This window comes from Scyliorhinus torazame, chromosome 3, assembly GCF_047496885.1.
Source record: "Scyliorhinus torazame isolate Kashiwa2021f chromosome 3, sScyTor2.1, whole genome shotgun sequence".
Taxonomy (NCBI): domain Eukaryota; kingdom Metazoa; phylum Chordata; class Chondrichthyes; order Carcharhiniformes; family Scyliorhinidae; genus Scyliorhinus; species Scyliorhinus torazame.
This window is the reverse complement of record NC_092709.1, coordinates 29,543,721-29,555,736: the sequence shown is the minus strand read 5'-3', so window position 1 is coordinate 29,555,736 and position 12,016 is coordinate 29,543,721. Positions and strand designations below refer to the sequence as shown.

At 41.5% G+C, this 12,016-nt stretch overlaps 1 protein-coding gene across 5 annotated transcripts in view; it reads right to left on the bottom strand.

The window, feature by feature from the left end:
- Window positions 1-12,016, bottom strand: part of LOC140408377 (protein Hook homolog 3) — a 166,546-nt gene that overhangs the window by 18,390 nt on the left and 136,140 nt on the right. For all 5 annotated transcript variants that reach the window (XM_072495491.1, XM_072495488.1, XM_072495490.1 and 2 more), the window contains 3 exons: window positions 9,730-9,812; window positions 9,313-9,413; window positions 8,641-8,745 (listed from right to left, as the gene is read on the bottom strand). In XM_072495491.1, coding sequence (XP_072351592.1) covers window positions 8,641-8,745; window positions 9,313-9,413; window positions 9,730-9,812 — 289 coding nt within the window. The remainder of the gene's footprint in view (window positions 1-8,640; window positions 8,746-9,312; window positions 9,414-9,729; window positions 9,813-12,016) is intronic.

Sequence of the window (12,016 nt, the reverse complement as noted above, 5' to 3'; positions counted from 1 at the left end):
GCCAGAGCATCAACCCTGGTTCAATGAAGAGTGCAGGAGGGCATGCCAGGAGCAACAGCAGGCATACCTAAAAGTGAGGTCTCAACCTGCTGAAGCTACAACACAGGACAAGGTGCATGCCAAACAGCATAAGAAGCAAGCGATAGACAGAGCTAAGCAACTCCACAACCAACAAATCAGATCTAAGTTCTCCACAACCAACGAATCAGATCTAAGTTCTGCAGCCATGCCACATCCAGTTTTTAATGATGGTGGACAATTAAGCAACTCACTCCAGGAGGCTCCACAAAAATCCCCATTCTCAATGATGGAGGAACCCAGCATATCTGTGCAAAAGAGAAAGCTGAAGCATGTGCAACAATCTTCAGGCAGATGTGCAGTGTGACTTATCTATCTCTGCCTCCTCTCGAGGTCCCCAGCATCAGGTTGCCTGTTTTCAGCCAATTCGATTCATTCCATGTAATACCAAAAAACGTCTGAAGGGACTGGATATTGCAAAGTCTCTGGGCCCTGACAATATTTTGGCAATAGCACTGAAGACTTGTGTCCTAGGACTTGCCACACCCATAGCCAAGCTGCTGCAGTACAGCTATAACACCAGCATCTACCTGGTAATGTGAAAAATTGCCCAGGTGTACCTGTAGACAAGAAACAGGACAAATCCAACCTGGCCAATTACCACCCGATCATCTACTCTCGATCATCATATAAAGATGGAAGGGGCCATCAACTGTGCTATCAAGTGGAATTTGTTTCACACTAACCTGCTCACGGACCCTCAATTTGAGTTCTGCCAGGGCCACTCCACTCCTTTTTAAAAAGATTTAGAGTACCCAATTCATTGTTTCAATTAAGGGGCAATTTAGTGTGGCCAATCCACCTAACCTGCACATCTTTGGGTTGTGGGAGCGAAACCCACGCAAACAAGATGACAGTGTGCAAACTCGACACGGAGAGTGACCCAGAGCCGGGATCGAACCTGGGACCTCGGCGCCGTGAGGCAACAGGGCTAACCCACTGCGCCACTCTGCTGCCCAGACCACTCCATTCCTGACCCTATTACAGCTTTGGTTCAAACATGGACAAAAAAAAAAAAAAAAGAGTTGAACTCCAGAGGTGAGGTGAGTGACGGCCCTTGACAGCAAGGCCATGCTTCACTGAGTGGCATCAAGGAGCCCTAGCCAAACTGGAATCCATGGCAATCGGGGGATAAACTCTCCGCTGGTTGGAGTCATACCTAGCACAAACGAAGGTGATTTGGTTGTTGGAGGTCAATCATTTCCATTCCAGGATATCACTACAGGAGTTCCTCAGGGTACTGCCCTACGCCCAACCATCTTCAGCTGCTTCATAAATGACCTTCCTTCCATCATAGGGGCACAAGTCAGGATGTTCGCTGATAATTACACAATGTGGAGTACCATTCACGACTCCTCAGATACTGAAGCAGTTCATGTCCAAATGCAGTAAAACCTGGACAACACCCACACTTGGGTTGACAAATGTCAAGTAAAATTTGCGCCACACAAGTGCTGGCCAATAACCATTTCCAAACCAGGGAATCTAACCATCTCCCCTTGACATTCAATGCATTACCATCGCTGAATCCCCCACTATCAACATCTGGGGGTAAGAAATTGGCTAAAAACTGAAGTGGACTAGCCATATTAATACTGTGGTGACAAGAGCAGGTCAGAGGCTGGAAATCCTTTTAAAAAAAAATAAAAATTTAGCATACCCAATTCATTTTTCCAATCAAGGGTTAATTTAGCGTGACCAATCCACCTACCCTGCACATCTTTTGGGTTGTGGGGGCGAAACCCACGCAAACACGGGAAGAATGTGCAAACTCCACACGGACAGTGGCCCAGGGCCGGGATCGAACTGGGACCTCGGCACCATGAGACAGCAGTGCTAACCACTGCGCCACCATGAAAGTCTGGGAATCCTGCGGCAAGTAACTCACCTCCTGACTCCTCAAAGCCTGTCCATCAGCTACAAAGCACAAGTTAGGAGTGTGATGGAATATTCTCCACTTGCCAGGAGAACAGCTTCAACAACACCCAGGAAGCTTGATGCTATGCAGAACGAAGCAGCCCATTTGATTGGCACCCCTTCCACAAATATTCATTCCCTCCACCACCGACACACAGTGGCAGCAGTGTGTACCATCTACAAGATACACTGCAGGAACTCACCAGGCCTCCTTAGACAGCACCTTCCAAACCCACAACCTCTACCATCTAGAAGGACAAGGGTAGCAGACAGATGGGAACACCACCACCTGGAAGTTGCCGTCCAAGCCATTCATCATCCTGACTTGGAACTATATCACTGTTCCTTCACTGTCGGGTCAAAATCCTGGAACTCTCTCCCTGACAGCACTGTGGGTTTACCAACACCTCATGGACTGCAGCGGTTCAAGAAGGCAGCTCACCATCACCTTTTCAAGGGTAATGAGGGATGGGCACTAAATGCTGGCCTAGTCAACAACGTCCGCATCCCATGAATGAATTTTTTCAAAGCACTGCAGTGTCTAAATTATGGTACCTCAAAAAATGCAGCACTCCTTCATCACTGCACCTTCTAATGTCATTGATACAGATCAATAAATTGAGGATGACAACTCTGGAGCTCTAACCTTTCCCTGGTTGGTCTCTTCAACAAGGATATACACTGCAATACACAATTTACTCACCTCTATAAATTTGTGTCCAAACTCTTAAAAACAATGTCTCAAGCGAAGTAAAAATATGTTCATATTAGCTGTGACTGTGGAAACATGCTGTGGAATTCACAGTTCAGGCTGAAGAATTTTGGATTTCTCAATTTGGACATTTTATACCAGCTTTTAAGGAAAGCTAAAGAAAAAAGTGGATGCTAAACTAAACTTAAATCTGCAGGCATCCTGAGAAGTTAGCCAATTTCAAATGTTTTCATGGATATTGTTATATCTGACAAACTTGATTGAGTTATTTGAATAAATAACAGAGTTGATGTGTATATGGACTTTTAAAATATATTTTTTAATGTCCCATATGATGGACATTAGTAAAGTTGAAATTCACAGGAGTAGAGGCAGTAACAACTTGGATACAATTGGAAAGCTGAGTGTGTAGTTGTTGATCAGACTGGAGGGAAGCATACAGTGGTGTCTCCTCTGTGTATTGATACTGCTGCTCTATCACTACTGCTCTTTTTGATACATACTAATTACTTGGACATGGGAAGCATAACTTGAAAGTCTGCAGAGAAAAAAAAAATTGGAAATGTAGCAAACAAAGGGGGGAATAGTGACAGAATTCAAGAGGACATCTACAGACTGGTGAATGGGCAGACATATGGCAAATGAAACAGAATGTAGAGAAGTGCACAGTAATGCATTTGGGAAGGAAGAATGAGGAGATACGATATTAACTAAATGGCACAATTTTAATCCGGCTGCAGTTAACAGATATCTGAGGCTTCACATACATGAAACTTTAAAAGTGGCAGACAAGTTATAAAGCTGCTTTTAAAATGCTTACAGGATCATTGGCTTATTATAAATAAAGGCAAGCAGTACAAGAACAAGGAGTCATGCTAAATCTTTACAAATCATTAGCTGGACTTCAGATGAAGTATTGGGCCTGAACTTCCTTGTTGTGGCAATCAGTGTCGGATTGCCATTTCGTGCCCAATTTCTTACCTTCATTTTTTTTTTGATCCAACCCACATGACCTTCTGACTCAGGGCAGGCAACATCCAGTCTTTGCAGTGCACCCTGGGGCCCAGCATTGAAGTCAAGTAGAATTGAAGTGAAGGAGGCCATGTCCCCATTAACCAGGTACGTTTAGATCCATTAAAATTTAACAGTCCTTGACAGGTTAGGGAGAAGGTAAGTGATGAAGGTAGCTTGGATTTTCTTTTGTGTGTGTGCGTGTGGCGGGGGGGGGGGGGGGGGGAATGAGGTCGGAGGTATGGGTATAGTCCCGTGGATGGAGGAAACGAGTGAGATGTCAGTCTGGGTCTTTACAATAGTACCCAGAGGTTTGAAGTTGTTTTAATCCTTTTAACCTTTTTCCTGGATAGCTATTGGTGCAACCCAGTTGAAACCATCCTGAGTTTGCGATTTAAGTTGCATTTACGGATGGTTCCCAGTGCAGGGCAATTATCCAGGGGAGGTTTGCACTTCCGGGCAACTGCGTGCAAACCTTAACTGGGAACTTCCAAAGGAGATTCCGCGTTACACCTTTGAGATACTACCCCCATACGCTGCTGTGGAGCTCAAAGGTTATGGCCATTAAATCCAATTCTTAACACCATACTTCAGCAAGGAGATCATGGATTTAGCAAAGTTACCAACGAGATTTACAAAAATGGTATCAGTGATGTTTGACTTCAGTTATGATGGGGGAAACTAGAGAAACTGAAATCCTTATCCTTAGAGCAGGAAATCATAACATTAAAAATCAAGGAAATCCAGTAATTGGGAATGTGTTCGGCTGGTTGCATATTTTTTTTAACTATTTAGGAATGGGCACTGTTTGAGAGAGTTTGGCTCGGTTGATGGAACTAGTGCTTTTGATATGTTGATGAGCCGAGCAACCCTGTAAACAGATGTTTGCCCAAGGCATGTTGGTAACAATGGAGAATAGAACGTCAAACTTTTGAGTAAGATGTTAGCGGTTCAAAGGAGGAGAAGTATGAACTTCACAATAACATTCTAAAAGGTGGACTCCAAAATTAAGGTAATTAAGAGGGACTTCTGAGGAGGTTAGCTCAGAGAAGGGAAGATCAAAAGAGAAAACAGCGCAGCGCGTGAGGAGCAATTTCAATGTTAGCAAGTTAGTTGTTGAGACACAGCATACAGGAGGAAAGGTTGTGTGAATGCCCAGCAGGTTGCATCTGTGGAATGGCCTGTTTGAACAACCAGTTGTTACACTCTACATCAGAAGCAACCCCGAAAGATACAAGTGCCTGGTGTGGTAACCATTTCTGGATTTTGCCTGTAGTTTGTAAAACTCTATAAGATGTTGTTTTGGGAGGATTAGTTCTGAAGGCAAGGAAATAAGAAACTAGTAACTGCTTGTGGCCACACGATATGTAATCATATAAGCAGATAAAGAGTAGTGTGAGGAAACTCCCCAGAAAAAGAAAATGCTGAGCCCTGAACCCACGGACCAACACCACTAACCCAGCGAAGGCAGACTCTATTTTGTAGCAATACCCCTAACACCTATTACTGTCTGTTCAAGATGAAGTCATGAATAAATCAGAACTTTGATGTTTGTTAACCAAGACAATAATGTTTTATACTTGATAAAAGCTCCACGCTTTTCCCAGTAGCATATTCCTTCCTGGATACCTACTCATATTCAGCCTTACAGTTGAATATCCTTAGTATTTTGCCACTCAAGTTAAGCTTCAAATCTAAAATCCAGTCCATCACCAAGATTTATACCTCTAATTTTGCTTAATTCTTTCCATTACCTCTAAACTCCACTTCATCAATAACTTCCCTTTCACACACTATCGTCCCACATTCTTTCCGTTTTAAAATAAATTTAGAGTATCCAATTATTTTTTTCCCCCTCCCCAATTAAAGGACAATTTAGCGTGGCCAATGCCCTTAATCTGCACATCTTTGGGTTGAGGAGGTGAAACCCACGCAGATACAGGGAGAACATGCAAATTCCACACAGCCAGTGACCCGGGGCCGGGATCGAACCCAGGTCCTCAGCGCCGTAGGATGCAGTGCTAACCACGTCCCACATTCTTTCCAACACTACCTTTTTGTTCTTGGGCTGTGAGTGGCACTAGAAAGGGATCTTGCATTGATAATTGTGTGGCCTTCACGTGTAAACCAGACTAGGTAGCAAATTCCCTAAAAAATATTAGTGAACTAGTTGACTAATATTTATATGAACTTATATGACAACCCTGGGGGTTTTAATGGTTAGTTCTGGGGCTAGCCCACAGGTTATCAGCTACAAAGTTTGCAACATCATGGTTGGACTTTGATTTTGAAATAGGTTGTGAAACCAAATCAAGAATCAACCATTCACATAGAAAAGGAGGAGGCCATTCAGCCCATCTTGTCTATGCCAGCCCTAGGACAGTCGGGTGCCCTTTCTAATCCCACTTTCCTGCACCCGATCCACAGCCCTCCAGCTTACAGCACTTAAGGTGCTGATCCAGGTACTTTTAAAAAGAATTTAGGGTCTCTGTCGCCACCAGCAATTCGGGCAGCGAATTCCAGACTCCCTCCTACCCTCTGCGTAAAAAGGGTTTTCCACATGTCCCCTCTACACCTTCTGCCACTTATCTTGAATCTATGTCCCGTGGTTCTAGAATTCCAGCAAGGGAAACTATTTTTCCTGTCCACTCTATCTCTTACCCTTATAAATTTTACACCTCAATTAAGTTCCCCCTCAGCCTTCTTTGTTCTAAGGAAACTAACCCAGCCTATCCAATCTTCCTCGTAGCTACACTTTCCTAGCCCTGGCAACATTCTTGTAAACCTCTTCTGCACTCTCTCCACAGCAATAACGTCCTTCCTGTAATGTGGGTGACCAGAATTGCACACAATACTCCAGTTGTGGCCTCACCCAGGATTTATACAATTCCAACATTATATTCTTACTTTTATATTCTATACCTCTGCCAATGAAGGGGCGTATCCATATGTTTTCTTTACAACCTTGTCTATTTGAACAACTGCCTTTAGGGACCTTTGTACTTGTTCCCCAAGATATTTCACTTCATCTACCCCTTTTAGTATATTCCCATTTACTGTGTACTCCCTATAACTGTTTGACCTCCCTAAATGCATTTCTCTGCCACTTTATCGCGCACTCCACCAACCCATCTATATCATTTTGGGGATTATAGCTATCCTCTACACTCTCCACCACTCACCTAATCTTTGTGTCATCTGCAAATTTCCCAATTGTACCCCCCACGTTTACATCCAAATTGTTAATATATAAGACAACCAATAAGGGTCCCAACACTGAGCCCTGTGGAACACCACTTGAAACAACTTTCCATCTGCAAGGGCAGCTAATGACCAATTTGTTTCCTGTTACTAAAAGTAAACTTTTTATCCAGTTTGCCACATTGCCCTGTATTCCATGGGCTTTCACTTTCTTGACCAATCTGCCATGTGGGAACTTGTCAAACGCCTTGCTAAAATCTATGTAAACAACATCCACTGCACTACCTTCATCAACCCTTCTTGCCACTTCCTCAAAGAATTCAATCAAATTTGTGAGGTAAAACCTTCCTTCAACCGATCCATACTGACTATCCCTGATTAGCTCATGCTTTTCTTAGTGATAGTTAATCCTATCTCTCAGGATTGATTCTACTAATTTGCCCATGGACACAAGACTAACTGGATAATAATTGTGTAATAATGGAACCACATTTGCTTTTCTCCAGTCCTCCAGTACCTCCCCTGTACCTAGGAAGGATTGGAAAATCATCCTCAGAGCACCTGCTATCTCCTCGCTGATCTTCTTCAGTAGCCTTGGAAAAATCCATCTGGCCCTGGCAACTTATCAAATTTCAAGGATTCCAATCCTTCGAGTATTTCCGCTTTATGTATGATTATAACATCCAATATCTGTGTTTTCTTTGACGACAATATCTGCCACATCCATTTTCTTTGTAAACACAGTCAAAATATTCATTTGAAACTCTTCCCACAGCCTCTGCGTCGACACACAAATTCCCCTCTTAATTTCTGATAGGTCTCACTTTTTTCTTAACTAATCTTTACCATTAATATATTGGTAAAACATCTTTGTGTTTTCTTTAACTTCATTTGCTACTCTTTTTCCATGGCCTCTCTTTGATTTCCTTATTTACTTCACACCTGCACTTCCTATACTCATCTGCTCCTCAAACTATCCGCTTCTCAAACTCTGGTTTCATGTGTAATCTCCCTTCTCACTCAATTAGCTATTTTGCAACAGCGCACTTGAACACACTACCTGAATGTCTCTGCTTGCTACACACATCCCCACTCTCAAATGTCTTCTTGAAAATTCTCTACTTTACTTCACTTAGTCACTTACCCAAATGTCTCTCCTAATACATTTTCCAAAAAATTACGCACCTTGGCATCTTGCTACATTATAGACGTTTTAGGGCAGCACAGTGGTTAGCACAGTTGCTTCACAGCGCCAGGATCCCAGGTTCGATTCCCGGCTTGGGTCACTGTCTGTGCAGAGTCTGCACGTTCTCCCTGTGTCTCCGTGGATTTACTCCGGGTGCTCCGGTTTCCTCCCACAATCCAAAAATGTGCAGGTTAGGTGGATTGGCCATGTTAATTGCCCTTAGTGTCCAAAAAGGTCAGGTGAGGTTACTGGGTTACGGGTGTGGGCTTAAGTGGGGTGCTAATTTCAAGGGCCGGTGTTAACTAGATGGGCCGAATAGCCTCCTTTTGTACTGTAAATTCTATATAAATGTAAGCTGCTGTAATGACAGTCAATGTTGGCAGATACACTGCAGTATAAACAAATGAAAATGTATGAAGGTATGCAATATTTAACTTCCTGAAAACAGACCAGACCTGCTCAGAGTAGCGTGTTGACCAGAACCTGGCAATTATATGCTCAGTTGACTAAAAATTATTTTGTGTAAATGCCATACCGATAAGGAATGCAACATTCGCTCCTTTTCTTGCAGCTGGTTTTTCAAAGATTGAACTTCTGGGGCGGCTCCCTGGTTCTGTTTAGGGTCCAAGGTTCTGATAACCTAAAGGAAAGAGGGCAGTTATGTTAAAGCATATTTTATTTATTGACATAATGACGTGTGTAGTACCTCGTAAGAACACTGAAAACTTTAAGAAATAGTTCAGGGAAAGGACTATACTCAAAGATAGTGGTGCTAAAAATAGAGAGCCTCAGGTCATAGTAGATTGGGGTGTCGATTACTTTGTAAGCCAATATGTGATAGACAATCGTCCACCACCATCCTTTCGTAATCATGTATTTGGCTGTCTCTTCTGTTGATCCCATTAACTTTCCAACCCTTCCATCTCTCATGCTTTACCTCCACATTAAACACTGTTGTGGCTCAAATTCCTCATTTCTTCAGTCACAACGGCATGCTAATTGTGTTGGTGAGCATGGGTTTCTCAAGAGTTAATATGGCTGATTGTAATTTTAATAGTGATTCACAGCTAAAGCACGACTAATTTTAACACAGTATGCAAAATAAATTTTCAATCAACAACCAACATTGCAATAACAATCATTTAAAATTATTTCAAGAAGCCCTATGATAGACAACTTCAAGAAAAATCAACGAAATTACACTCACGCTCTTAGCCTTTTCTAAGTACTTCTTGTAACGGTCCTCCATTTGTTTCATATCTTCATCTTTCTTTCTCAGGGCTTCTTGAAGCTCTTCAATCTTTTGAGCTGCATTAGGCAAGGGGGTAGTTAAATTAGCCTTATTAAATTGATGTTAGTTTACATTATTGCAAAGTTACAGCAATTTTCAAAAAGCTACTTAATGTCAATAATAAATTAAGATTGTACAGCTGCACTTTCAGTAATGACAGGTAAAATATAAGATTATTAGTATACCATATGATAGATATCAAAACAAATGCTCGTGTTTGGGCATGTATACATTTTAAGCAAGTTATTGCTTTGACAAGGTTAGCAAGAATAACGGATTGAATTTATTAACATGTGGATTTATTTATTAATTATTATATTAAAAAAGACTTACAGCTGTTATTGTATTTTGGTTCCAAATCATCGATGTAAGCTCGTTTCTTCTGAAGCTCAGTGTGGGCTTCATGCAGCTTCTCTCTGAAATATCCAACATAATGACAGAATACATAGAAATGACACTGCTGAGGTGCTGAAAAGCCCAAAACTATTTTCAACAATTGAAAATCAAGCAATTTTAGGGGTTATTCTGAAATATACACCATCTTGAATAATGAACCAAATATGTTAATTTTAGAATACACCTGTAAAGTGTAATACCAGTATCCCATCAGTTCGGAACATTTACTGACTTACCATGAACACCACAGAAGGTCAACTGCTAGAAATGTACTGAAAACCTTACATGCATTTTATATTACATTCTCACACCTGTCACTCACCACACATTGTCCCCTTCAACCTACCCACTCAAGCTCTGTATTCCTTCACTCTCCTTCAGGTCACCCGAACTTAATCCAAAAGGTACATGGAAGTCACAAGACACTCTTAACTCTAGTTTCCTTTCTCTGCTCACCTTCCCTTCCTATCTTTTTCTCTCAAAGATTCTTTGTTTTCAAATCAAAGATTGCTGTCTGTCTTTTTAACCATCTGTTAGTTGGTTTTGAAAATACAGTTCTTTCGAAAATTAATTTATTAACATGATGTCTCCTGGGTTTAATTCCCTTTTGAAATTTACAGAACTCAACCGTTTCAACGAGTCTGCAATCAGTTGTCAATTTTTTTCTCTTTCACACATGGGCAACACGGTAGCACAGTGGTTACCACTGTTGCTTCACAGCGCCAGGGACCCAGGTTCGAATCCCGGCTTGGATCACTATTTGTGCAGAGTCTGCACGTTCTCCCAGTGTTTGCGTATATTTTCTCCGGGTGCTCCAGTTTCCCCCCACAAGTCCCGAAAGACTTGCTTGTTAGGTGAATTGGACATTCAGAATTCTCCCTCAGTGAACCTGAACAGGTGCCGTAGTGTGTTGACTACGGGATTTTCACAGTAACTTCATTACAGTGTTAATGTATGCCTACTTGTGACACTAATAAAGATTAATATCTTTATCATGGATGTTGATCTTGCAAAAATAACCTCTCCCTATAAACTTCACCCACATAAAGCTTTTACAATTTGTCTCTATTTTTCCTCAAATAATTTTGAAAACTAACTGAATAGAAACTGCGGAAGCTGAAGTTATTCCTTCACTACAGCTTACTTAATTGTCGAATGCATTCCTAGAAATTAGGTACACTGTACAGACCACAGCAAAACAAAATCAGTTCTGTGCAACAACTTGTGGCAAAATATCAAATCCACATGTTTTCAGGTGTCTAACTCTTTCAAGTGAAACCTTTAATGACGGTGTTAAAGGGCGAAAGCACAATTCCATAGATACATTGAATTATGCAAAAGTGAAATATGTTATCTGATGCTATTTGACTAAATTATTTCAGACATTAACGTTGTGATAAAAACATGACAACAGTTTGTAAAATTCTGCTCAGAGGAAGAATGAGTTAAGATTTTTTAATATATTATAAAAATATGAATACTGGTATGTCAAAGTTGACAAAAATGTGTTTGGATGTGCAATAGAAAGCAAGATCTTGGAGACAGAACATGTGAAGAAACAAGATTTTTCAGTATTACTAACAGTTTAAAAAGACATTATTAGGTGCTATAATGTTTTGCCTAACTTAGTTCCATTAGTCTTCTAATTTTCTCACTATTAAGATGCATGAAATGAACTAAGTTTGGAAGTTTCCATCTTATGCATTGATATGAAAGAGAGGCCATAGTTTCAGGCTAAGGGGTGACAGATTTAAACAGAATTGAGGAGGAATTACTTCACTCAAAGGGTGGTGAATCTGTGGAAATCTCTGCTCCAGAGTGCAGTGGACATCAGAACACTAAACAAATTTGAAGAGGAGATAGATAGGTTTTTAATTAGTCATGGGATGAAGGGTTTTGCGGATCAGGCAGGAAGGTGGAGATGAAGCCGAGATTAGATCAGCCATGATCGTATTGAATGGTGGAGCAGACTCGAGAGGCTGAATTGCATATTCCTGCTCCCACTTCTCATGTTCATAAGCCCTGGGTAATGCTAAATTGGTGCAGAAGACAGTTATTAAAACACAGGGTTTTTTTTTTCATTTAAAAAACTTTACCAATTAAGGGACAATTTAGCGGGCGTGGGCAAGCAGGGCGGCCGCAGCAACGAGAGCTCCCGCCGGTGGCCGCGATTCGCGGCGATTTCGGGGAAATCCCCAAGTCTTTACGTACCCCAACTATCGTC